This window comes from Meriones unguiculatus, chromosome 7, assembly GCF_030254825.1.
Source record: "Meriones unguiculatus strain TT.TT164.6M chromosome 7, Bangor_MerUng_6.1, whole genome shotgun sequence".
Taxonomy (NCBI): Eukaryota; Metazoa; Chordata; class Mammalia; order Rodentia; family Muridae; genus Meriones; species Meriones unguiculatus.
In genome coordinates, this window is record NC_083355.1 from 86044856 (window position 1) to 86071084 (window position 26229).

Genomic DNA, 26229 nt, shown 5'->3' on the forward strand with positions numbered 1-26229 from the left:
TGATTTTTAAAAAAGATTTTCTTTTCTTTTTACATTATGTGTATGCCCCTGTGTCCCTGTGTGGATATACACGCACGTGAGTGCAGGTGCCCACAGAATCCCGAAGACGGTGTTTACTCCCTCTGCAGCTGGAGTTACCACCAACTCTAAGCCACCCAATGTGGGTTCTGGCAACTGAGCTTGGGTCTTTTGTGATAGATGTACATGCTCTTAGCTGCGGAACCACCTCTCCAGCTTCCAGTGGCTTGGTTCTGGACAAGGGTTTGCCTTTTGGAAACTTGTAATGACATCCTCACAGGTGAAATGATGTACATGTGGGATTTGTTTGAAAACAACCCATCAGAAGGACGGTCACACACATAAAACCAGGTCCCCTCTACCCCCAAAGCTGTTCATACTGCCTTACAGGGATGCACAAAGCTGCACTGATACCCAGACTCTGGGTCCTCCCTTCAGTCTGCTGGTTATTGTGAAGCATGGCCAGGAAATGCCATGGTCCTTGCTTCATGGTATCGAAAGGGATTTCTTGTTGTCTAGAAGAGTAGTTTCATTACCAGCAGAGAAACTGAACTGAACAGAACTGCGATTCTCAGCAGCAGCCAGAGCCCTGATCTCTCGACCGTTTGGCTGAACATCTGCTGAGCCTTTTCTGGGAAAGAAGGGTGCTGAAAAAAAGAGACCAAAGCGTAACTGAGCCAAGGGGCTTGCTCCTTGTGTGGGCAACAGAAATTTCATAAGGGCTAAATTAGTTAATTCCCACCATTTACAGATTCTGTATTTACAATGTTGTCGATTCAATAAAAGTGTAACTTCAGAATCAAGTCTCCTGTCGGCTAGTTTTGGCAACTTGGCACAACTAGAGTCACATGGGAAGGCAGACCCTCACTTGAGGAACCGTCTCCATCAGACTGCCCATGGGCATGTCTGTAGAGCCTTTTCTTGATTAGTGATTGATTGTGTGTGTGTGTGTGTGTGTCTCTGTGTGTGGACCAGCCTACTCTGCCACTCCTGGCAGGTGGTCCTGGGTTGCTCAAGAAAGCAAGATCAGCAAAGCCATGGGGAGCAAGCTGGTAAACAGCATTCCTCTCTGCTCCAGTTCCTGCCCTAACTTTCCTTAGTGATGACAGGCTGTCTAGAAGTGTAAGGCAAAATAAGCCCTTTCCTCTGCAAGCTGAGTTTGGTTGGTATGTTATCCCAGCATCAGAGAAGCAAACCAAGAGATCTCAAGAATCAATACTCCCACTGCTTTTACAGCTAGTTATGGGCATGTCTGGGCCAGATAAATTTCTGAGTCACCCAACATTCATGTTCCCGGTAGGGGTTTATCAAGGTGACGGTCTTGTGTCAGCTCTCATGTGATGCTGACAAGAGTATGGAAACAGTAAGGGGCAGGTCAGGGTGGACAAGCAACTCTGGTTCCGTATTAGATGGACAGACTTTGAATTCCACCTTGGGTACTTTTGAGCTGTTTTCTTTTAGAAGATAAGAATACAGGACTCTACTAGGATGAGTTACTTTGTTTGATTCTAGTAAGATAACATGTATAAGGAGAGAGAGAGAGAGAGAGAGAGAGAGAGAGAGAGAGAGAGAGAATATGTGTGTGTTTGCATGCCAGTATGCATATAGCTTTCTCTTCTTAGAATAACAGCTCCAGGTTCACTGACTGGGTATTTACAGAGATTCTTACAGACACACTGTAATGGAATGGGAGTCGGCTGTATGGTGAATCTACTGGGAAGTAAAAAGCTGCAGTAAATTATATATATATATGAAGCTTTCTTAAGCAGAAAAGAAGAAAGGATGAAAGAATGAGACAGACAGTCAGAACAAGAAGTTCTTACCAGTAGCAGCAGCAGAGAACTCAGCTGACGATGATCTAGACAGGGTCTCAGAGTCTGAAGCCTGATGGACAAGCTCCTGGATGTGAATCACGGAATCTGTCGAAAGAGAAAGAGCTGACAAAACACTGGTCTCCCACAAGCATCCTTATTCCCATGCTACGTGCTAAGTGCAAACAGCTGTTGGTTTTGTTGGTTGTTCCATCATGATTATATTAAGTATAACAGAATGGTAAAAGAACTAGGTCCAAGATGTACATTTTTAAAATCCCTCAAAACAAACAAACAACAACAACAAAAATAAGCCATGTCTTAAGGCACATGAGACAATGGAGCAGATTTTTCAAAATAAATCTAAAAATACACAGGAGACGTAAAGACACTTAAGAGATTCCCCATGTGGAATAGGGAGCTGGCCAAGAGTATCATCTAGACTGCTTTCTTTTTCTTCATTATAGAAGAAGCTGAATCAGCTCACATATAACTGATATATAACGTGACCCTGGAAATGAAGCACGCCTCCCATAAAAATGATAGCGCTTAGGAGCACAGCATCAAGGTCAGGGGGTCTGGTTCCTCCACGCCTTTGTGTTATCACGTATGGAGTGTTTGGCCCTTCTCCTAAGATCCAGGTCCTGTCTAAGTAACAAAGAAGTTCCCTTCGATTAGGAAGGGGAGAAAATGGAACCCAAGAGTAGCACGGCCTTCCTTCTTCCGTGTAGAGCTGCTGTGTAGCATGCCGCCAGTCACCTGATCGTTTTTCCCTCAGAGGGTACGGCAGCTCCAGGGCTTTCCCTGCATATCTGGAGAGCAGCGAGTCAACCTCGTCCAGGGAGAAGCCGATCTCCTGTCCAGCCAGCAACTGGTGCAGAGTCCGCACGGCCGTGGTGGCCCAATCCACTTTCATGTTCATCAGCAGCTGCTCTAACATGAGCAGAGGACTGGAGGACAGGTGGGCATAGCTAGCCCGGTGCTGCTCAGGCAGTGTCAGAAGAACCTATTCACAGGGTAGAGAGAAGAAAATAGTGGACAAGCTTCAAGAGAATCTCACTATTCTTGCAGGGATGTGAAAAGGTTACAGGGACAGCACTGTCATTTGGGAAGCAAGAGTGAACTTCTAAGTCCTCTGGGTGGCAACTGACAATTATTTGAAGGACCTTTACCTGGACAATACGTTGCTCATCTTTTTCTGTGAGGGTTAAAACAGCAAATACTTTATAGAGTTTGGGACCTAACAACATTAGGCTGTTCAGCTCTGCCAATGTGGCATGAAAACAAGCACAGGCCGATATATACATGAATTTGTGAATGGCTGTGTCCCGTTTCAACACAAATGGATTTACAGAAATACAGAGGAAGGCTAGCTCTGGCCCACAGACAGCAACAGCCTACCCTCTGGCCTAGACCCTCCAGGCATGGCTGAGCGTTGCTTAACCCCTAATGCTGTCATTCTATGTGAGGTTTTAGTTAGAACGAACAATAGAGCGATGCCGGTGGGGTGTCCAATCCTGGCGGCTCCAGGGTCTGAAGACTCAAAACACCCTTTAGTGGTTACGAGCAATGAGCACTGGTTCTGTTCTGCTCACTACCATCTCCCCCCCACCAAAGTAAGTGATGTGAATCAAAACGAAGAGCTGAGCATGGCGACCTACACCCCGGTACATGAAAGGTGGAGGCTGAAGGATTGGGAAGGGCCTCAGTTATGAGTGAGTTTGAAGTCAGCCTGGGCTACGTAAGACTGTGCCTCCAAAAATAAATGGACAGCCAAAGCCTAACAACTGCAAAACTCCCCTTTCTTAAAAAAAAAAAAAAAAAAAAAAAAAAAGAGGGAAAAGTAATCTCTTAAGGGTAAGGCCATGCCATGCCATGCCCCTGGCTCTTCTGACACTTGTTCTATTTGAGGGGGCAGTATATATATAAAAAACAGAAAAATGAGAAAAGAGGCAGAGGGTCCTGTCTCTTCAAACCTTGAATTACTGGATTAATCTTGTTTGTAATTTTTTTCTCTTGGTGTCTCTAATGTTTCTCATATGATTATCGAGACAAATAATGCTCTTCTTTGAGAATGGACTGGTTTAATCATGCGGTTTCTATTTATAAAATTTTGTGTGTGCTTGTCTATATATCTGCTTGTCTATATATGCATCACATTCATGCAGTGCTCTTGGAGGCCAGAAGAGGGCATCAATCCCTCGGAACTGGAGTTACTGTTTGTGGTGAGCAGCCTCATGTAGGTGCTGGGAACTGAACCCAGGTCCTCTGTAAGAACAGCCAATGCTCTTAACCACTGGGCCATCTCTCCAGCCCCTCGAGTAGCAGTTTTAAATCCTTACATCTAAATCCTTTTAGAAAAGAACTAGTTCTCATTCCATGACCACTTTTAATTGGTCTTGTGTGACTACTACCAGTGTTTTTTGAAAAGGTCAATAATCCTAACACAGGGTCAGTCTTGAGAAATACTGATACAGCAGGCACCATAGAAAGTCCAAGGACAGCTTGAGGGGACTGGGCAAACCTCTTTTCAGAGGCAGTGTAGAAAGACTATGATAAATCCTTCGGATACCCAATTAGGACAAGGTGAGCTGCCAGGTTAAGATTTTATATAGCACAGGCAAGGGTGGCAGGTGCCTGGCACAAGAGCCTATGAGAGGGCAGATTCTGAAGTGGCAGTGAGGCCAGCAGTCTCCTTCCGGCATCATTTCCTCGAACCTCTTTGCTTCTCACCTTAGATCCCACGTACAACGCCTGGATTTCATGGTGTCGGTCAGTGGTCAGTTTTCCGTAGAAGTGGGAGGTGAGGTAGTTGGCCAAGAAGTGTGAAGTGGCTAAGCTAGGGTGCTGGTCAAGGGACCTCTCTGTGACCTCAAGGCACATGGTGGGGTCAGGGATTCGTTGCAGGAGCTGCAGCAGAGGGTAGAGAAGGATGTGAGAGCTGCAGAACTCCGAGGCTGGCCTTGTTTGGTGTGAGAAGATAATAGTTAGGTTCATTTATTTGGGACTAATTATCTTTCTCAACTCATTTGTTGCCACCCCCTCACTCTACCAATGAGCAGTGGTTTGAACAGGACCCAAATGTTCTATCTGGCACCCAAGGTGGGTCTAGGTACCTAGCTCAAAATGAGTTTAAGTGGCCCGTCACGAACGAAAAGGGCAGGTCAGCAATCACAAATACTATGCATAGGATTCAGTAGGAAACAGTCACCTGAGTTGACTAACCTTCCCCCTTCCCCCATGAAAACTGTAAAGATTCAGAGCTTACCTGAAGAGCCTTTTCATGTTCTTTTCTTTCTAGCAGGTGGAGAAGATGTCTGTGATGCAGACCAATCAAATGTTCCCTTGGAATGGGGTAAAGATGGCCCCACTCCTCACACAGTTCATACTCCTGGAAAACAAAGCAAACAAACAAAAAAAAACCCGTGTCTTTAATCAGTTCCTCTAAATTACTGTCTGGAGAGATGGCTCGGTGGTTAAGAGGACTGGCTGATCTTCCAGAGGACTTGGGTTCAATCCCCAGTACCCACATGACGGCTCACAACTGTCTGAAACTCTAGTTCCAGGGGATCTGGCACCCTCACACAGACAAACATGCAGGCAAAACAACAATGCACACACAATAAATATAAATAAGTCTTAAAAATTATTGTCATTTACTACAACTTTTACATGCATGTTTTATAAAAAATATTCTTTTTTGTTTTTGTTTTTTGAGGCAGGGTCTCTCTATGTAGCCCTGACTGTTCTGGAACTTGCTATGCAGACCGGGCTGGCCTTGAACTAGAACTTACATAAATCCATCTGCCTCTGCCTCCTGAGTGACAGCATTAAAGGTGTGTGCTATCACACCTAGCTCCTTAACATTGCCTACACATTCCAATGTCTTACTGTCCGGGATGGCCTCATTACGCCTCTGCCCAGGCCTCCCTTCTTCATCAGGCTTCTGTTTTTCAGGTGGTGGTCAGGTGCCTTGTCTGACTCTGGGCTACGTTTTGTCACTTGATATTTTATATTGCAGTTACCTTGGGATACATCATACATTGCCTTTCCCCCTAAAATGTGAGTCACTCAATAAGCTTAATTATCTTCGTCTCACTACCATAGAGCCTAGTGCTTAGCAACATTTAGTAAATGTTTCCTGAATGAATGACAGTTTGAATAAGCATCTACATTGTGAAGTACTGCATTGTTATTAGTGCCAAAATGGACAATAAACATGGGAGATTCATGACCCATCATGGAAATGCAACTTGGATGAGTAAGATAAAACCCTAGCGGAAAAAAAAAAAAAAAGACAATATTTAGAGTTGGCAAGGAGATGGGACAATGAGAAAATCTCAAACAGGAATGCTGTGGTGGCAGTATTATACTATCACCCCCGTGTGTCGGCAAATCTCACAATTAAAAGAAGCAAAGATGATGTAGTTATAATATCTATAATATAGTTATAATATCTACAACCGGAGCCACAGTGCGGGAAGGAAGATGCATCTATCCTGGAAAGTGGTACCTGTGCTTCCAGAATCATGTTCATGACAGAGGATGGGTCCTCAACACAGCAGCTCCTCAGGGCCTGCCAGTCACACCACACTGGGGGGTCCTGCAAACCTAGGATCTGAGGAAAGACGGGCACACCCATAAACCACCTGTCCTCCTCTCCCTCCACGAACAAGTCATCGTATGCCCATGGAAGAGCCTTTCCTCGAGCTCTGCCCCAGAGTCAAGCTTCTGAACTTTCCAGGAAAGAGGGGGAAGAAGGCAAACGGGCGAATGTTGTTTAGAGATAATAAACCTCTTCAGGAGTAAAATCGGAGGGCGGTATGAGCAGCAGTGAGGACAGGAAGTTCTCACTGGCGAGGATCGTTCTCAGAGACTCAAAAAGCTTGCCCAGTCTCCTGAAGTCATCTGTTCCAAGTTTCTCCACCTCACAGCTCTACCCAAGAAGTTCTCCCAACCTGAGTGTTCTGTGGATCATCCTTCCCGAGGCACTTTAGCTTAGTATGAAAACCGCTCAAGAGGCATGAAAAGAGAGCCTTTCCCCTTGCCATGCTCACCCTGCCTGTGAGCTCCAGGCTCTGCTCTAGGCCACAGGGGAAGTCTCACATACTGTATGCCGGTTATGTATCCGGCTCTGCTCTAGGCCATAGGGAAATTTTGCATATATTCTATACGGGTTATGTAGCCCACCTCCTGAGCCAGCCTCCCTGAGCCTTGCCAGCTTGGACAGAACACATTCCCACGAGAATCTTTCACTTTTGAAAGATTAAAAAATGGCTCTGGAAATTTAGCTGAGCTTAAGAATAATCTATGGGAAGAAACAGAAGTAGCATATGTACAAATCTCAACCACACATGTGAAAATACCTTTGTGGACCAGTTCCAGCACCATTCCAACATGAATTTCATTATTATCCCTGGTTGATGCAAATGTATTTAAACCAAGAAGAGTTTTAAACGTAAACATAAAGCAATACAGAACTCCTCCTTTCATTCATATAAGGACAGAAGTCTGATGCAGAGGAAAAGCCCAGCCTACATTTTCTGATTTATAATGTCCCATCTTATGACAATGGGTGGAGGGGGATGTGGCTAAGACGCTTGCCTCCTACTCCCGACCCACAGCCCATACCTTCTGATAGACCCGCAGCTCCATCAATTTTCTCTGTAGCTCAGATTTTAGTTCCTCTTGGACCTCCATGTCTGAAATACAGTAGGCCAGGATCTCCAGGCAGGACTCCAGGGGCCACCTGTCCATAAACCGTAGGGCCAGCCTACTTCTCAGAGAGGCATCCTTCACAGGAAACAGGTATTGCCAACCTTCCTTGTCTGTAAGACAAAGCAGTGCTCAGGGGCAGCAAGTTCAAAGGCCCCGGCTACTTAAGAGGGCTTTGTTCTATCTTATGATGCAGGAGCTTGGAGGGTCCTTCCAATCCATGTGACTGGAACTAGGTTTATACCCGGAACCCTTACAGGACAGAGAGAAATCCTCTACTCCTACTGTCCCTTTATGCAAACCTGTCACAGTCATGACACTTTCCAAAGGGAGAAAAGGAAGCAAAGACAAAGGAGAGGACAGGAGAAGACAGGAGAGGAAGGAATGAAGGAAAGGAGGAAGGAAGGGAAGGAGGAAGGACGGGAAGGAGGGACACCTCTAGGACTTTGTTCTGCTGTGCATCCGGTGTCCTTGCAAACTCATCTCGAAAGCAAGGTTTTTGTGCTCCTTGCAATTTCTACTTGGCATCCTACATAAACGCTATTGCAGTTAAAAGAGCCTCATTCCTGTCACCAAGTACAATTCTCTCTTTTCCACACCCATTCATAAATCTGAAAAGACAGATCCCAAGCAGGTAGTATCATACAGTTCTTTTAGTGTATTCCTGAACCTTTTTTGGGGGGGCTGTTCTCCTTTCAAAGGGCAGCACTGCCTCACTACAAGGCCACTCTGTATAGCACACCTGGCGTTTGCGCTCTCCAGTGGAGCAAACTGATTTCCTATTTTGATTATGCATGAAACTCTCTCTTATTTATTTTTTGATGTGCATGTATGCATGCATGTACTGTGTGTGTGATATGTGTATGGTAACACAGCTGCACACATATCATGGCAGAGGTCAGTTGTGGGAGTTGGCTCTCTCCTCCTTTTCTGTTGTTTCTGGGATTCAAACTCAGGTCGCTGTCCTTGCGTGGCAAGCACCTTTACTAGCTGAACCATCTCCTTGGCCTCAGACCTTATTTTTTGAGACGCTGTCTTTCACCGACCCAGAGCGTGCTATTTTGACCTGACTGGCTGGCTAGCTAGCCCCTGGATCCACTTGTCTCTGTCTCTGAAGTGCTGGGGTTACAGATATGCGCTGGACGACAAGTGCCTTTTATGTGGGTGCTGGGGATCCAGACTTAGATGCTTGGTAGGCAGTCACTTTACCCTCCCTGTCATCTCCCTAGTCCCTAGTTATATTTTCAGACAGGCTGGCCTCAAACTTTCTATCCTCCTGCTTCAACTTCCCAATGCTGGGCTATAAGCATTGATCACCAGCCCAGCTCACAGCTCATTTTGCATAAGCAGTCCTATGAGCATGTGGACATTCTAGTCCCTTTACGTGTGGCCTTTGGCTGCCTTCACGCTGCACTGGCAAAATGGCACAGCTGCAGCAAAGACCATGGGGCCTAAAAGGACTCCGCAGGAAAAGGCTGTTGAGTTCTCTCCTGAAGTTCCAACTCCATCCTGGGCCTCTGAGGGCAGGGTCCAGCTTGTCACTTACACACTTGACAATAATTCTGTTATGCAGGACTGAAAACATTGGTTGCTGGTTCTAGACACCCATTCTAAAGCCACTCTGCTTACTGGGCGAATTTTCTAACCCCTCCAAAGCTGAGTCCAGTCCCAGTAAAGTGAGAGTATGGTGGCACGTCTCTATAGAGTTGCAAGTGCTCACAGCACAATGAATGCTAAGTGACGTCGGTCCAGGGAAAGGGGAAGGCGGAGTATCCCTCTTACCACACGCCGCAGCACAGCTCAGAACCGCATCCTGTACACAGCTCAGGTCGTCCAGGTCCCGCCCATACACGTCAATGAGCTGAAGGGCCCGTGGCCAATCTCTGGTCACCAGAGCGTCCTCAAAGGCCTCAGTTAGTACATCCAAGGCCCCGGGAGAGTGCAGGCCCAGGAGCACAGTGGAGAGACAGGCCTGACCGCAGAGGCTGGCTGCGAGACCCTGGCCCGGCTCAGAGGCCTGCCGCAGAGGCTCCCAGTTAGCCAGCAGGGCGGCCTCGAGCACGGGAAACTGTTCCAGGAGGTGCTCGCACTCCTGGGCTACCTTCTCCGCCGTCAGAGGTGCCTCCCTGCGACCACGCAGCTCCTTCCAAGACAGGCCGGGCTTGCTCACTTTCGTCCCTCGGGAAGCCCGCAGGCAGGCCACCGTGGCCAGTATCTTTGAGCGGGACTTCAGGAAGGCCAAGGCAGAGGAGGTGAAGGCTGGGAGCGACGAATCCTTTGGGGAGGAACGGGACTTCCTCTCTGCTGAGAGATTCTCGCTTGGTTGAGGGGAGCTGAGCGTAGGGAGGGGCAGGCCATCTAGAAGGTGAGAGGTGTGCCCCTGAGCCAGCATGTCCAGGTGGGTCAGAAGGGCTGAAGCCTGCTGGCTTTGTCGAGACGGGCACAGAGTAAGGGGCTCACAGCAGCAGCTGACAATGACCTGTGGCACACTGAGGCTGAGACCCTCTTTTGCAAGAAGGGCTGCCAACCTGGAGGAAAAGAAGCAGAAGGCGTGTGAGGCCTGAACAGGCAGGCACCATCACCCAGGATTTTACAAATTCATTCATTCATTCATTCATTCACACATTCCTCTTAGACCAGGCTTTGCTATGTAGCCCTGGCTGCCCTCAAACTTGTTCATCCCCAAGTGCTGTGCTTGCAGGGGGGGGGTGCCACTGCACAGCAAAAAGAAATGAAGCTTCTTAATCATCCTCTCTTAGTAACAGAAAAGGCTGGTCTGCTGCGCATGTGCCACTTTCCATATGTACAACCAAATGCAGGGATGAGTCCCCAACATGGATTGCTGGGTTAAAAGAGCCATCGATTTGCTTAATTTTAAATGGCGCACAAAATAATAGATTTCATTCTGGTGTTTTCACAGTTTGCTTTCGTGGACCGTCCTCTTTGACGAGTCTAGTCTATCTGTTGGCTCCTATTCCCTCCTGCCCCCCGAGACAGGGTTTCTCTGTGTAGCCCAGCCTATCCTGAAACTTTCTCTGTAGACCAGGCTGGCCTCAAACTCAGAGAGATCCACCTGTCCATGCCTCCTGAATGCTGGATTAAAGGCATGAGCCACCACCAACTGGCTGTCTTCTTTGTTTTCACATCCTGTGTATCTGATACAGCCTCTAGCCCAAAACTTTTCATCCCCTCTTTCTAGTTCTATGACTTATTAGCATATATTAAAAGCTAGGATCTACATATGGAGATAATATGTGTTTGTCTTTCCGAGTCTATATTATCTCCTTTAATATAAGAATTGGAGATTCATCCACCTTTCTGCAAATGTCATCTTTCTTTATAGAGAATTAGCTTCCACTGTGCACATGCAGCACATTTTCATTGTCCATTCACCTGCTGAGAAACACCCCAACTGATTCGATTGCCCTGTTTTTTTGGGAATAGGTCGGCAACAAACACAGCCGCGTAAGTATTTCCGTGGTAGGTCGGAGTCCTGCGCACACAGGACTGGTCTAGCTAGGTCGTCCGGTCGTCCTGCTTCTGGTCTTGGGGAAACCTCCACACCGGTTTCCATAGCGGCTGTGCCAGTCGATTCTCCCATCAGGGCTGAATAAGGATCCCTGTCTCCCCACATCTTCACCAGAATTTGTTGTCATATGCTTTTCTGCTAGTAGACTAGGGTGAGATGGAATCTCAAAGTAGTTCTAACTTGCATTTCCCTGGTGGTTAAGGATGTTCGCTACTTCTAAAAATATTTGTTGGCCCTTTTTGTAATCAGTTTGTAATCTTAGTAGATGCTGATAAAATGCTTTCCCACAGGAGTTACAGTGATTTTTATCAGCAATAGTCTCCAAAGTCTGAGAATGCTCATTTTCCTATAGCCTAGATGGCCACTGTTGCTGAGCCGCTGGCTTTTGCTTATCTGTGAGGGAAGAGTCATACACACCAGCAGTGGCAAGAGAGAAAAGAAGTATGTTGAATGTGAATGTGCTATAAAAGAATCAGAGCAGCTGCGGGGGACCCCTACCTGTCTGGGGGAACTTGTCGCTCAAGCAGGAGCTGTGATGCCAGTTCGGAAGAGCTCTGCTGCAGGAGGACAAAGGGGTTTCCAACCTTGACCTCCACGGAATCTGAGAGAGTAAAGAAATAATCTTTGTTTGCGCTGCTGGGTGCAACTGCTCAGGGCCCCGTTTCAGAGACTCGATCAGTCACACTGTGAATGACAACGAAGACAACACCAACAAGCCTTCCGTTGATTCGCAGCAGGGACAGGTATTCTCAACACGACCCTGAACACAAGTGAATCTACATCACAGGGTGAAGGACTTCTGACCCAGATGAACATCAGGGGCCAGTCTGGTTACAGACGGCACCCAATGTTCACTTCAACCTGACAGAGCTGACGCTGACGGTCTGAGCACCCTGTCTCTGAAATGCTTGGGACTAGAAGTGTTTTGGCTCTTGGAATGTCTGGATGCACATAGTGGGGTACCATGGGGGACTGGATCTAAGCATAACACTGATGTTTCATTTACGTCTTATTTACAGACCCCAAAGGCAAGGCTATCCAGTAGCCTTTCATGCATCTATGTTTTAGCCATGACCTGTAAACCTGTTTATGACATAAGGTTGGTGGTTAAAAAGATTTGGAATCTGGAAAATTTAAGATTTCAGATATTTATCCATTCACCTGGAACTTGAATTCAAGAAAGAATCTAGAACTCATGTCAGAAGCTTGATTTTTCTACTGTGCTCTCAAATCCACAATGGACCCAGGTCTGACAGAATTGTTTTGTTTTGTTTCTTATAGGTTATTACATGGCCCAGACTGGACTGGAACTCCTGATCCTTCTGCTTCTGCCCTCTTGAGTGTTGTCATGATGGGCATGTGCCATCACACTTGATATCAGAGATATTTTTTGAAGTAGCAATTCTGAGACGTTATTGAGAATTTTCATGTGCTGTGTAATTTTACTTAGCACAAAGATATATAAAATAGATAGATGAATAAAAGATTTTTACAAATCTGATAGCCTTGGTTATTATGTAACTAGAAAGAATCTCTCTCTTTTTCTATGTGTAGCCTTGGCTGTCCTGCACTCTCTCTGTAGACCAGGCTGGCCTCAAACTCACAGAGCTCTGCCTGCCTTTGCCTCTCGAGTGCTGGGATTACAAGAATTCACCACCACCGCCAGGTTAGAAAGAGCCTCTTAATGAATCGCTCTTCTTCCTTTCCCTCAGTAACTGCCAGTCATGACTCCGTATCTTTCTTGCTACTTACCGGGATCAGAGCTCAAACTCCGAAGAAGGACTGCAGCCAGGGTGCTGCAGTAGCTGAAGAAGGCTCCCACATAGTCCGTCTGCCTGGTGCCCACCAGCGTCTGTTTCCCTAGGGTTTTCTGGAGGAGCTGACTTTGGATGTACACAGGGTGGGCTTCTGCCTCAGGGGATTTCTGCGAGGCCTGCTCCACTAGGGAAGTGAGTGGAGTACTCTTGGGCTCTGAGGGGGAACAGGGTGGGAGAAGAAATGTGGCTTCATTCCATGCTTCTAGTGTTGGCCAATTCCTAAAAAGAAATATTGTCTTTCCAGATAGGGTTTCTCTCTGTAGCCCTGGCTATCGTGGGACCCAATCTGTAGACCTCAAACTCAGAGAGATATGCCTATCTCTGCCTCCTGAGTGCTAGGCTTAAAGACATCGGCCACCATTCCCAATTCTGTATATCTACCTGTACATACATATATATATACACATGTGTACACACACATACACACACACACACACACACACACACACGTATGTGAATCTGGGTGCCTGCAGAGGCCAGAAGATGATGTGGGACCCACTGGAGCTTTCTATGTAGTGAGGTGGGTGTCTATAACACATAGGTGATTATGTCACCACACTTAGAAGGTAGATAGACTGACAGACACAAATCCCAATTCAGCCATGTGGGCAAGTGATCTCTGTCAGGAAGAGTGTGGACTCTAGAAATCAGGCCATATACTTTTGTTTGACCCTGTTGTCTCTGGAGTGAAGCAGTTTTGTGAAGAGTGCATGAAGCTTTAGGGAGGGTTGGTCAATAGCAGCTCTTTACCATCTGGGTATCCTTCTCACCAGCAGTGAAAAAAATGGACCTGCTAATAAGAGTGCCAAACATCCTTTCAATTTAGAGTTGGAAAAGAAGGAAGCACAGTCCTGACATGTGCCTTGCTTAGCTAGAAAGGGGCTGGCTGAGCCTGGCTCTGGAGTGCAGAGCCTCTGCTCAAAAATGCTCATACTTACTTGGCTGCCCCAGCTCCCTTCTCAGTTCTTCTCTGCCTACCCTTTCCCGTGCACACAGATTTATACCTGGGAGTGCTAGGGCGTCTCTCAGTGACTGGAGAGCCTGATCCAGTTGCTGGGAAAAGCTGGTGTGGCTGGCAACGCAGTCCTCGGTGAGGCTGGGCCAGCACATCTGAAGCAGCTCAGAGATGCTCCACCGAGGAGCGGCTCCTCCCCTTTCTTCCAGACTCTCTATGGAAAATATGTGAAAAGGCAGAGAGGGGAAAAAAAGTCTGCTGACTTCTTGTTCTAAGTCCAGAAAAAAAACAAAGATAGAAGAAAAAAATTGGAGGAGTAAAGCAACTCACCAGATTTTGTTAGTCCCGTTAACGTGAGTGGGTAATTGAGAATCTTACTAATTTGCTGAAGGACAACTGGAAAGCCTCGAATACCATCGGGATTGAGGACAAACTGGTCTAGCCTTCGACCTGAAATAGACAAAGGAAAAGCTGGACTTTCAGAGGCTGATGGTCAGTTTTGCAGTTCCTTGTGTAATCCTATTTTTTTCTAATAGTGAGTGCGAGGTACACATTGTGTCATTTTGGGTGACAAGAAGTAGACCTGATGAATGCCATGCCTGAGGCTCCGGGACCACGTTGGTGAGATGCCTCAGCCATCAACAGCAGACTCAGCCTTTGGCATTTCTGTGGGATTTGTTGACCGAAGCCAAAGGGATCCGCCTTCCTGCTCTCTTCAGCCATGGGCGTGAGTGGGCTGGAATCGAATTTGTCTTTTCTAATCACCAAATCTTCCTTTGTGTACCTTTCTGTACCCTTCCTCTAGATCACTGGTTCTCAACCTTCCTATTGCTGTGATCCTTTAATACTGTTTCTCAGGTTGTGGTGATCCCCAACCACAAAATTATTTTCATTGCTAATTCATGACTGTAATCTTGCTACCGTTACAAATTCTAATGTAAATATCTGTTTTCTGATGTTCTTAGGTGACCCGCAGGTTGAGAATTGCTGCTCTAAGAATTCCATGTACCTGTCTCAGGACATTTTCCTGTACCCTGGTTTATAGATTCATGGCAGTCCTAGGCTACGGTCAATGCCTTCACCCAGGAGGGGCCTGTGGTCTAATGGCATTCATTTCACTTGTACCTTTTTTTTGGTAGGCTAACAGACTGGACCCAGGGCTTAGACATGCTACATCCTCAGCCCACACATTTGTATCTTTCTTGAAAGAATGTTTCTTTCTTTTTGAAAAGTACTGATGGGTGGAGTTTTTGGTGGCATCTTCATTTTACATGCCATTGTACTTTTCTCCTATTCTTCCGCCTCCTCTCTCTTCTTCCCTATAAATCTAGTCACCTTTTGACTTACCTGTTGAATTTATGTTTCTTCCTTCAACTTAATGATAAATCAGGAAAGAATTTCCCTAAATAACTTCAGATTGCTGTCTGTGAATATGAAACACTCAACTCATCTTAATGCCATTAAGAAGAGGGCATTAACTAATGTTCAACACTTTCTCCTTTTCCTCCCCCCACAACTTCTTAAAGGTTTGCTGAGCTCTTTGTCACAGCTAATAATGAACGAATAAGGGAGATGGAGGGAGGCAAACACTATCCACTTACCCCGGCTCTCAAGGCTGCTGCTCAGTCGCCGCTCGGCCGTTTCCAAGAGCTGTTTGCAGGTCTTCCAGAGCTGGCACTGACAACAAGCAAGGTCAAACGCAGCCATGGCAGGGGGACTGAGGTCTTCCAGAACTTCTCTAAGAGGAGTGGTTGTCTCTGTCAGCGCAGCATTTATCCAAAAGTCCTCCTGGAGCGTGGGGATGGGGTCTTCGGAGGAGCTGAGGAGCTTGTCAGTCACGTCAGAGATGGAGTAAAACACCATCCCTGGCCACGCAGCAGTGGAGCAAAGCGCAAGCGTTAGGTGATTCTAGCTGTAGTAGAGAAAGTAGCCTGCCTGAGGGGCTACTTCCCACACAGGGTCTGTGCATGCTCGACTTTCATCAGGGCCCATTCTTACAGAAGCGAAACAAAGGTGTGAAAGGAAGGCCACAATGAACCCAGAAGCAGAGATGAGGGAGGGCTTCCGCCCAATAGGATCTAAAAGCAGGCCTAGAACGACCTGGGTCAGGGGGGCCACATTGCTAACTACCGCTGTTAGGGCCCCTGCCTGTCAAAAACATTGAAGAGATGTGTCTACATATGTTGTAAAGAGATGGCTGGGAGATGGCTCAGCGGGTAAGAACTCTGGCTGCACAAGTAAGAAGACTCGACTAAATATTTTCAGTAGGTTCTGAAAAAAGGGAAACTCATGACAGGAACCTGATATGTGGGATCTGGGGACCAGGAGGAGAGCTGGAAATGTGGGCCAAGCTTCTGCTTCGAGAAGGAAGGAAAGGCAGCTGTTCCTGCCATAGCCGGAACAGGGACGTGGCCCCCCAGTTAATAAGGGCTTTTTCACTTTAGGAGCTGTCAAGAGATATGCTTTATCTCTGAATAGTTAGAGAGGGGAACAACTATTAACAGTTCTCTGAAGCCAGGGACAGCAATCTTGTTCTACAGCTTAAGCTGCAGAGGATACGCAGGGGTGACTGGGTGGCAGGTATGTGATAACCTTGACACAGGAGGTTGAATGCGGCAAGGGAACTGCTCTGGACTTGTCAGGATTGCTGGCTTTTAGGACAGGTGTCCTGCTTTCCATATGGACTTCTCAGGAAGATCTGGGTGGTTTCTCCCCTTATGCCGCCACCCAGCAACCCCTCAGCCTCTGACGTCAGCGTCACCACCCTAGCAATCCCTCCGCCTCTGACGTCAGCGTCACCACCCCAGCAATCCCCTCCGCCTTAGACGAACCTGCTGCTGCAGCGCTGCCAATGGCCTGCAGAGTCGAGCGCCCACTGCCCGTGCGCCGGAGAGTGTTGTGACCCGCGTCTGAGCTCTGGTTTTCAATCTTATGTTCTACTCGGGCTAGCTCCTGGAGCACCTCTTGGTAACGCTCTACAAACATCAGCTCCCCAGCGCTGGGTGAGGACTTCAGGTTGAACATGAAGACCACCTGTTAGGACAAAGAAAGAGGAGTGTGGCAGCATCTGGAGATAGGACGCTGGGTCAGTTCGTTAGACGATGGCCCTAAGATGGCGATTTTACAGGATCAGAGAGCGCTGGAGTTTTTATTACTATTATTATTTTTCTTTTTGAGACAAGGCTTTTCTGTGCAGCCCTGGTCACTTATGCAAACCAGGGTAGCCTCGATCCACCTGTCTCTGCCTCTTAAGTGCTGGGATTAAAGGCATGTGCCACTACACCTGTTCGGATCTGAATGTTAGGAAGAGCCCCAATACAAAACAGCTTATAAAAGCCCCTAAACCAATCACCAAAGGTTCGGTAGGAAATAAAGAAATCATAGCAGCGATTTTAGGGGAAGCACCTATGGAATATACACAAACAAGAAAAGATTTTTCCTGCTCAGTAATTTAGTTAATGATTCTGTTTTAGTTGCTGTGATAAAACCAAAGCAACTTGGGGAGGATGGGTTTATTTGGCTCCCACTTCTATATCACTGTTCATCACTGAAGGAAGTCAGGACAGGAACTCAAGGAGGGCAGGAACCTGGAGGCAGGAGCTGATGCAAGGCCATAGTGGGGCGTTGCTTACTGACTCGCTCCTCCTGGCACCACCCACAGTGGGCTGGGCCCTCCCCCATCAATCACTAATTAAGAAAATGTCCGACAGGTTTGCCTATAGCAGAGCCTATGGAGCCATTTTCTCAGCTGAGGCTCCCTCCTTTCTGATGAGTCTAACTTGGGTCAAGTTGAAATAAACTAGCCAGCACAGACGCTATTTTGTACCTAACACATTGACAAAGCGTAGGAATAAATCCGCAAGGGGTAGATGTACGGCCACACGGCTGTGAATAGTTTGGTAACCTTTTAAACAGGCAGTAAAAAAGATCTTTATAATCACATTGCTTGCTTGATTGACTGATTGGGAATTAACATGGTACACATGAGGAAGTCAGAGAGAAACTTGCATTCTCAGCTTTAACTAAGTGGGTCCTGGGGTCAAGTTCAGGTTTTCAGGCTGGGTGGCAAGGACCTTTCTTTACCCGCTGAGACCTTTCACTTGCCCTAATATGTGTTTTGACCCAGTAATTTAGGTGAGACCCCCTTCCTTCATTCCCCACCTCTTTGTGAGACAGGCTGTTGTTGGTCTATAGCTCACGTTGACCTCACATTCACACTAGTCCTCTTCCGTGCTGGGCTCCCTGGTGTGAGCCGCCATGCCCAGCTATGAGAACTTTTCTCAAGGAAATAATTCCAAAGACTTTACACATAAGGATAATCATGTTTCCACCGCATTGTTATAAAGCTGAAAACAATCTGTGCATTGAACAACAACAACGAAGACTTAAACGCAACATGATGAGATGATTATCAGGTGACAAAATCAAAACCACAAGGCAAATGCTCAACAACAGCAACAAAAAGGTACAATTTACAGTTTTAGATTTCAGGTAACTTGGGCTACATAACAGTCATTGATATCTTAGAAAAATATTGACCAAAAATATACATCTTTAACATTGGTTGTTTCTGTGTAATAGTGTTAAAACTAATTTTATTTTCCTGTTAATACTGTTTGTAACACACACACCTTGTTTTGTAAATAGGTTAAAAATAAAACACACCAGGTTGAAGAGATGGCTCAGTGGTTAAGAGAACTGGCTTCTCTTACAGAGGACCCAGGTTCAATTCCAAGCACCTACATGGCAGCTTGTAACTGTCTCCAATTCCAATTCTGGGGGATCTGACATCATGTATGTCACACAGACAAACATGCAAATTAAACATCAATGCACATGATATAAAAAAAAAAAAATAAATAAAAAATAAAACACACACACACACACACACACCCCCACATATATACCCTCTCCCCCAAGACTTAAGGAAAAGAAGACAAATGCAGGATATTTAGGGGAGAAAGCACCATGCAGCTCCTAGCCCAGTTGTTTCCACTGAAGAAGGGTTGGGAAACAACTAAAACAACAGAACAATGAGGTCCAGGATCCAGTTTTGATCCAGGAGTGTGACTCATTGTAAAACCAAGCATGTGTGAGACCCCTGGTTCAATCCGTAATACCACAAAAACAACCAAAAGAAAGAAAGGGAGGGGTGGAGGAGTCCCCTATCTTGACCAGAATCTCCTAATATTAAAATAGAAACGGGGGAATTAAAGATCAGTTGAGCATGGAATTTCTCCTAGATCTACTTCACAACTTGAGTCACACCACAGAAAATCCTAACCTAAATGTTCAGGGACTGCTTTAAGTTTCAAAAAAGGCACTTAAGTTTGAAGATAGAAGAGTGGCACTTAATGCTATTGAGTTTATACAACACAGAGGATTCTTGCATTCCTTATGGCTCTGTGTAATCCTCTTGGCCTCACTATAAGGTGGGAAAAGCAGGAAGTATACTGTGTTACAATTATCCAGGGAAGATCAAGGCTCAGAGAAGTTCAGTCTTTTGCTGCTATTCCAGTGTTGTTTTCGTTACATAACAGGGCACTCCAGTTTGATAGCTTTTATGCTATACGCTGAACAAACTGTCATTCTGTTTATTACCAAAAGCTATCTGCATTTTGATTTATTTGTTTGATATTTTTTTTTTGGACAGTGTTTCTCTGTGTAGCCCTGGCTGTCCTAAAACTCACTTTGTTTTGCTTGAGGCTGGCCTCAAGCTCAGAGACCCACCTTCTTGGAGTAACAGTGTGCATCCCACTGCTGGCTATGGTTTTTAGTTATATAAAAACACAGATATGTTCACAGGAGAATGAAGAAAGAAGCAGAAGTTTCACTGTTACGAGGTAGTAACACTGTGGCTGTTTTATTTTGTTAAAACACCACTTCCACTAGGAACAAAAATAGCTCAGTGTCTCTAAACCGCAGTGCTGAGCACCGGGCCTGCACATGTGGAAATCCTATTTCTTCTGCTCAGTATAACCCCCTGCAAGCACGCCAAGTACTTTTGATGGCTTTCCCTGAGGCTGTCGAGGACAGCTGGGTAGGGGCTCCTGTAGCAGGCTTTACCATGACTAGACTAGGTGTGGCTACAGCTCCGCTTACCTGGTGGGCTTCTGCAAAGTTCCCCCTGAGAATACAGGATGCCAGCAGGGACTCAGGTGGGGAGAACATCATTGGCATGATTGAACTCTGAGGTTGGGGCTGTAACCGGATGTCCAGCTCTACCTGCCCAGACACAGCACTCAGACTCCCTTCTGTTGGGTGTAAGGACATTGGAGATATTAGGGAGAAAACAGTTGTCACCTCTCTACATGTTCCTAAAAAGATCCTCTATCCCTCTAAAAAAAAAATCATCTGTAAATGCTTCCCTTTTTTTTTTTAATTCTTTTTTGTAGTTGTTAGTTTTCGAGGCAGGGTTTCTCTGTGTAGCTCTGGCTGCCCTAGAACTCATTCTGTATACCAGGCTGGCCTTGAACTAAAGAGATCCATCTGTCTCTGCCTCCCAAGCACTAGGATCAAAAACCTGTGCCACCACTGGCCAGCTAGGTTTTTGTTTAAATGAAGGGAAACCATTTACTACCATCTTAGAATACAAGTACCAACTACCTTTCTGGACTAGCCACCTTCTCTTCCTTGCTGCTGGGTAACTTAACTAAGAGAGGAAGCTTTTTCCCTTTCCCTAGCTGACATCTGCTGTTATCTGCAGAATAAACCTTGAGCAGAGGTTCAGCTCTGGTGTTTATACCCCAGAGCATGGCAAGTCTGTATAAGGCAAAAGCTGCCTAGAGTTAGCAGCTGGTTGGGACCCACTTACCTGAAGTACTTGTGCTCAGCTCACTACTTGTACTTTCCAAGGATGGGTTGGAGCCTCTTTCCCGGCCTTCTAGAGTTAAAACAAGGAAAACTGAGCCAGCAACTCCATAGAGTGTACAAAGTGCAAAGTCAGACTACAAGAGCTGGGTAAGCTGAGAATAAGGGATGACTAGAGCAGTGATGGAGGGCAGGTACGACGTGGTTCTGGAGCTCTCTAGGTAGCAGTCTATCCCAGTGGCTTCTATCATGTGGGGTGTTAAGAGTCCTAGGTGCTTGTGACCAACATCTGATGACAAAATACTAGCAACAGATAGGTAAAATAAAAGCACAATTATCATGAGATGAGGAAACAAGAGGGCGCAAGGAGGAGTCATGTTTTCCAACTAGAGTATGTGTCTTCGAACATGAAAAGGTAGGAAGTAAACCGGAATCCCTGGCCTGCCAAAGGCCTCCCTGTTCAAAGCCTGGGAGGAGGAGCACCAGCCTCTCTAAGTGCCGAGACTTGCCAGGGGAGGCTGTCTGCCCCTTAGCATGGCCTTATGGAGGCTGTGTCACCCAGCAAGTGGGTCCCCTCGGCGCACGGGTGAGGTAGCCCTGTGGAAGGAAGAGGCAGCTGTGGAGAAAATAAAATGGAATGCATGTTCTTGGCTTAGATGACTCAGGCGGATGGAAACTCTGCCTGTGTCCCAATGTCAACTGATAAGCTGTAGAGCTGTAGCAGACCCTCTGCACAGTTTCCCAGGTTTCTCTCATGGCATCCTTCACTCTACCCAGAGTGTTGACAGCGTGCATGTGTGTGTGTGGTATTGTGCATATGTGAAAGGATATGTGCATTACGGTGCATGGAAAATTCTGGATGGCTGTGTAAGAAACTGGCTAAGGGGAAGGGGTGGAAGCAGGAGGACACTTTTGTTTTGTTGGCCATGTGTTCTGCCTAAAAGAACATTAGACAAGCAGCAGCGTGCCTCCTGGTCAGGTGAATGGGAACGGCTTGGGAAGAGAGAGCTCTCTAGATCACCTGCCCTGCTCCTTCTAGTCCGTCGACCTCTGCGCAGACTAGCATGCCTTGTGGCAGTGGGCCGGTATCTTCGGGAGGGTTGCTCTTCTGAAACAGCAAACACACGCACAGTGAGCAGCTTTGACCTGACCCCTTGTGGAAACAGGCGGGATGACCCTCATTAAGCTCTGAGGTGTGGAGCACTACCCAAGGCTGCTACTGTCACATGCCCTGGATTAGGGCGTGACTCCCACGTGCCTGCCCCTTGCCCACCGTTGCAGGGATTGTTTTTCTTTCCCACGTTCTAGATCTTCTCCTTTTGTCCTCTCCTCTCACCTGAGCCCTGGTTGCTTGTTACCACCTTGTATCGCCACTGGGCCTCGGAGAGAACCTTTGAGAACCGGTGCAGGCGGTTCTGCAGTCCGTCTCTGCCTGCCAAACAGCCGTGGCCTTCTGGCAGCTTTGTCTCCTCAGGAGTGCTGTGGTTGCTGATCTTATCCAGCTGCTCCTGAATAAGGCTGAGGAATGCTCCCATTGCAACCTCATCAGCCAGGAATCCACTCATGCCACTAGTAAAGTGCTTTAGGTCCAAAAAGCTGTGGTTGGGAGGCCCTGGTGAACTGTCTTTCGGCTCTGCCTTTGGACAACTTGGCGTTGCATGAGCAAGGCTCCTGGGTCCCAGGGAGCCCCGCTCTGACTTCCTCTCAGGTGGGGCTATGTGCTGAGGGCTCTCTGATGGAGACCTCAAACCTGAGGGGCCCTTCCCTTCAGTGTCATCATCCTCAGCATAGTCCTCGGGCAGGTGAGGCTCTGGGTGAAGATCGGCAGAGGTAATGAGGAGCAACGAGAAGATGTTTTCGAGAATTTCCAGGCACAGAGAGTCGGGGATACTGCGTAAATACTGTTGGCACCTGGCCAGGTATGTTGGGAAGAGATGTGAAACACCTAGGGAGGATGGATGAGAGAAGAGGGCAGAGGAAGAGACGATAGAGTGAGACACTAAAAAGCACAGCACACGCTTCTGCTCTTAAACTGTGACAGCACTCCTTATCTCTGACCAATACTTCCTATTTCAGTTCTACGGATTAAGGTAACAAGGACTCCTTATCCGTATATCCTACCTTAACCTCCTGTTATGCTAAAGATAATCTCAGGCCTCCTCATCTCTTAACCATTCCATGTTTCACAAGGGTGTGGTGGCACAATTCCGATCCTGGCATTCAGGATGCTGAGGCAGGAGGATTGCCACAAGTTCAAGGGCAGCCTGAGCTTCAGAATAAAGCTGACATTAAAAAAAAAAAAAAAAAAAAAAAAAAAAGGAGGGGGTGGAGAGATGGTGGAGTGATTAAGAGCACCGGATGCTTTCCCAGAGGACCCGGGTTTGACCCCACACTACATGAGGGCTCACACTCTCTGTAACTCCAGCTCTGAGGAGAGCTGATATTGTTTTCTGGCCTCTGGGGGCACTAGGCATGCGCATGGTGTACAGACGTACATGCAGGCAAAACATATACACATATTAAAAAAAAACAAAAACTTAAATTTTTTTTTTTTTAAAAGAAGAGAACAAAGAGGAGAAAGAAGAGGAGGAAGACACAAAGGTAAGCATGGTAGCTCATGCCTGTAATCCCAGAGTTTGGGAGGCCAGACTGGGCTTCCTCAATTTCCATTTGGACTATACAGTATGACTTAAAAAGGAAGGAAGGAAGAAGGAAGGGAAAAGGAAAACAAAACAAAACATAAGTATGTTCCTTTTGGAGTACTGTTTCTTAAAACTAGGTTTCAATTTATATATCACATACATAAATGTACACATATGGGCTGGAGAGATGGCTCAGTGGTTTAAGAGCATTGGCTACTCTTCCAGAGGTCCTGAGTTCAATTCCCAGCAACCACATGGTAGCTCACAACCATCTATAATATCATCTAGTGCCCTTTTCTGTACATGTGGAGAGACTACTCATATAGATTAAATAAATCTTAAAAAAATAAATGTGCACATATATAGATATAAACTGTATACCTAAGTTTAAACCTGAGTTGTTATAAAACGTTATTCCGTCAAAATTTTAAAGATCTATTTATTTCTGTATTTCTGTAAGTATATGGGTATTTTGTCTGCATGTACTGTACATCAGAAGAGGGCACCGGATCTCATGGGACTATAGTTACAGAGGATTATAAACTGACATGTGGAAATTGAACTCAGGACCTCTAGAAGAGCAGCCAGTGCTCTTTTTTTGTTTGTTTGTTTGTTTTGGGACAAGGTCTCTCTGTGTAGCCCTGGCTGTCCTGGAACTCACTCTGTAGACCAAGCTGGCCTGGAATTCAGAAATCTGCCCACCTCTTCCTCCTGAGTGCTGGGATTAAAGGTGTCCGCCACTACCTCCAGCCACAGCTAGTGCTCGCTCAAGCCCTGAAATGTATTTTCCCTATGCTACAAATACAAAAACATATGGCAAATACTATGCTAGATGATCAGATTAAGATCCATTAAGCTGTAGGCATGTCCCATTGATGCTGATAAATGGATGAAATTATTCCCCAGCACTTTCAAATCAAGGGCACTCCATCATGAAAGGGAATAGTAACCACACAAAGCAGCCAACAGGGAAGGTGTCTGAACATGCCGGGGCAGGGAAGCTCTGTACCTGGGGAGGGGAGAGAGTCACTGCCTGGCTCCACCAAGGCCAGGTCCTCAGAGGAGCTGTCCCTGCAGTCCTGGCACTGAGAGTGCCGATGTGAGTTCACACAGAGGGCATAGACAGCGTACTTCATGGCACAGAAGCCCTGGTAGAGGGTCAGGCTCTGACACGAGCTCAGGTGCTCAGGAACTGAGGCATCATGGGTATCTGAAACATAGAAACAGACAGAACTTTAAAGGTAACCTTCTCAGGGATGAGCAGCAAGCATGGCTGAAGCAAAGAGGGTTGACCTGTGGTTTTTACCTGCCTGCATGTCTGACCTGAGGCCTTTCCCCTAATCCATACCAGCTTTGTTTTCTTTGCTTTCTTTTTTCTATCAGCCTTTCTTCTATATGATGCACAGCCTCCGTTGCCTGGGATCTATTTCATACCTCATAATTTTGTATCCCAGTCACGGGCCTATTAACTGCCCCTTTTGAAGTTTAAGTCCCAAGCTCCAAATACATCTCAATGGGTTCAGTGGCCAAATCTCAGTGCATTCTTGGAAGCCTTTTGGACTTATAGGTGTGAATCAAAATTCTAGCTCTTTTAGGAAATTTGCCAAACACTGGTTTGTGGTAGGTCCTTTTGAAAAGTTAACCAAGGCAACCTTTCCCTGCTGGAAACATCTACTCTCACCTGAGAAAGTTCTCAGACCTGTGGGACAGAGTGTGACCCCACTATGGCAGTGATGTTAGACAGCAACGAGAAAGAGTCCACTAACAGGATCTTGAATTTTAAGCAACACCCGAAGGTTAAAATGAGGCGTTTTTATTGTTTCTGGCAAGTCTTTCCTCCAAACTTCTTGTTCGGTTCAACAGAGTTTGAAGGAAGCATGGGGGGCGGGGGGAAGGAGTGGGCACAAAATGTGCTGTGAGGAAGTTTATGAAGCTTTAATTAAACCACTCGCCAAGAATTTCCACAGAGCTGATGATGCAGAAGAGATCGCCCAGCATGGCATCACTGACATTAGAGTAGACTAATGGGTCCCATACGATCCCACAGAATGAAGATGGGAGCATATCCATGGGACTTCCTCTGCCTTACCGGCAGAGGGGAGGAATGCCACCCACCACACCCTATAACAAACCGTGCTTAACACCAACACAGAGGCTACATGCTGGACCAGCTTCTTATCCTGCTAGTCATGTCTAGATTACTCTCACACAGGAGAGATTCTCCAGGGGGAAGATGGGCTGACTGTGCCACAGCCAACTCACCACCATGCTCTTGCTGGAGGTCCTTGGTCGGCACCTTCTGTAAGAGCTTGAGAACTTCTTCCTCCCTGAGGGCTGGAAGGTTTGTAAGGTGATGGAGGGAGTAGAGCACGGAGTGGCTGTCTCCACCATGTAAGTGACACAAGAGCTCTCTCTTTGGTATGAGGCTGCTGAAAGGGAAAGTGGAGAATGGACAGGGAGACAGTTTATATTATTGCCCTGCAGAGACAAGGCTGTTCTTCTCTGACCTATAATACTTCAGGTTTCACTTTCTCAAGCCATATTTTACTAGGTCTAGAATAAGATAATCTTACTAGGTTTTTATAAAGGTTTTTATTCACCTTAAAGGAATTGTATCCATTAATTTAGAAAAGATCGAAGAGCCTTTCTGGTCAGTGGAATCTAAGAAAGGGTCTGACAATTGAAGTTCCTAAGTTTTACACTCTCTGTAGCTTTGAAGTAAGTTTCTTTGGCTTTACTTTGAGTAAGAACCCCTTCCTACTCACCCTTCTGACTACTTTACTTTCTGAAGCATTGGTGAGACGAACAAAGAACTAAGTGGAGACTCAAATCTAGGCTAAGTTAATAGGGAAATGCAGGATTTCATATACATCAATGAACATAGGTTGAATGAAATATGACCCAGACAATATATGGCATAGGGTTACTTGCT

At 46.4% G+C, this 26229-nt stretch overlaps 1 protein-coding gene across 5 annotated transcripts in view; it reads right to left on the minus strand.

Moving 5' to 3' along the window:
* The window catches only part of Zfyve26 (zinc finger FYVE-type containing 26), a 61724-nt gene that overhangs the window by 24149 nt on the left and 11346 nt on the right, over positions 1 to 26229 (minus strand). For 2 of the 5 annotated variants that reach the window (XM_060387765.1, XM_060387766.1), the window contains exons 9-28: positions 25560 to 25726; positions 24307 to 24507; positions 21992 to 22600; positions 21677 to 21763; positions 20660 to 20728; positions 19948 to 20099; positions 16677 to 16878; positions 15447 to 15710; positions 14176 to 14295; positions 13895 to 14059; positions 12826 to 13044; positions 11572 to 11674; positions 9327 to 10072; positions 7461 to 7657; positions 6343 to 6447; positions 5098 to 5220; positions 4563 to 4739; positions 2589 to 2835; positions 1842 to 1937; positions 555 to 665 (exon numbers count right to left, since the gene is read on the minus strand). In XM_060387765.1, the coding sequence (XP_060243748.1) occupies positions 555 to 665; positions 1842 to 1937; positions 2589 to 2835; positions 4563 to 4739; positions 5098 to 5220; positions 6343 to 6447; positions 7461 to 7657; positions 9327 to 10072; positions 11572 to 11674; positions 12826 to 13044; positions 13895 to 14059; positions 14176 to 14295; positions 15447 to 15710; positions 16677 to 16878; positions 19948 to 20099; positions 20660 to 20728; positions 21677 to 21763; positions 21992 to 22600; positions 24307 to 24507; positions 25560 to 25726 (4160 nt within the window). The remainder of the gene's footprint in view (positions 1 to 554; positions 666 to 1841; positions 1938 to 2588; positions 2836 to 4562; positions 4740 to 5097; positions 5221 to 6342; positions 6448 to 7460; positions 7658 to 9326; positions 10073 to 11571; positions 11675 to 12825; positions 13045 to 13894; positions 14060 to 14175; positions 14296 to 15446; positions 15711 to 16676; positions 16879 to 19947; positions 20100 to 20659; positions 20729 to 21676; positions 21764 to 21991; positions 22601 to 24306; positions 24508 to 25559; positions 25727 to 26229) is intronic. The other 3 variants (XM_060387767.1, XM_060387768.1, XM_060387769.1) reach the window with 3 other exon arrangements.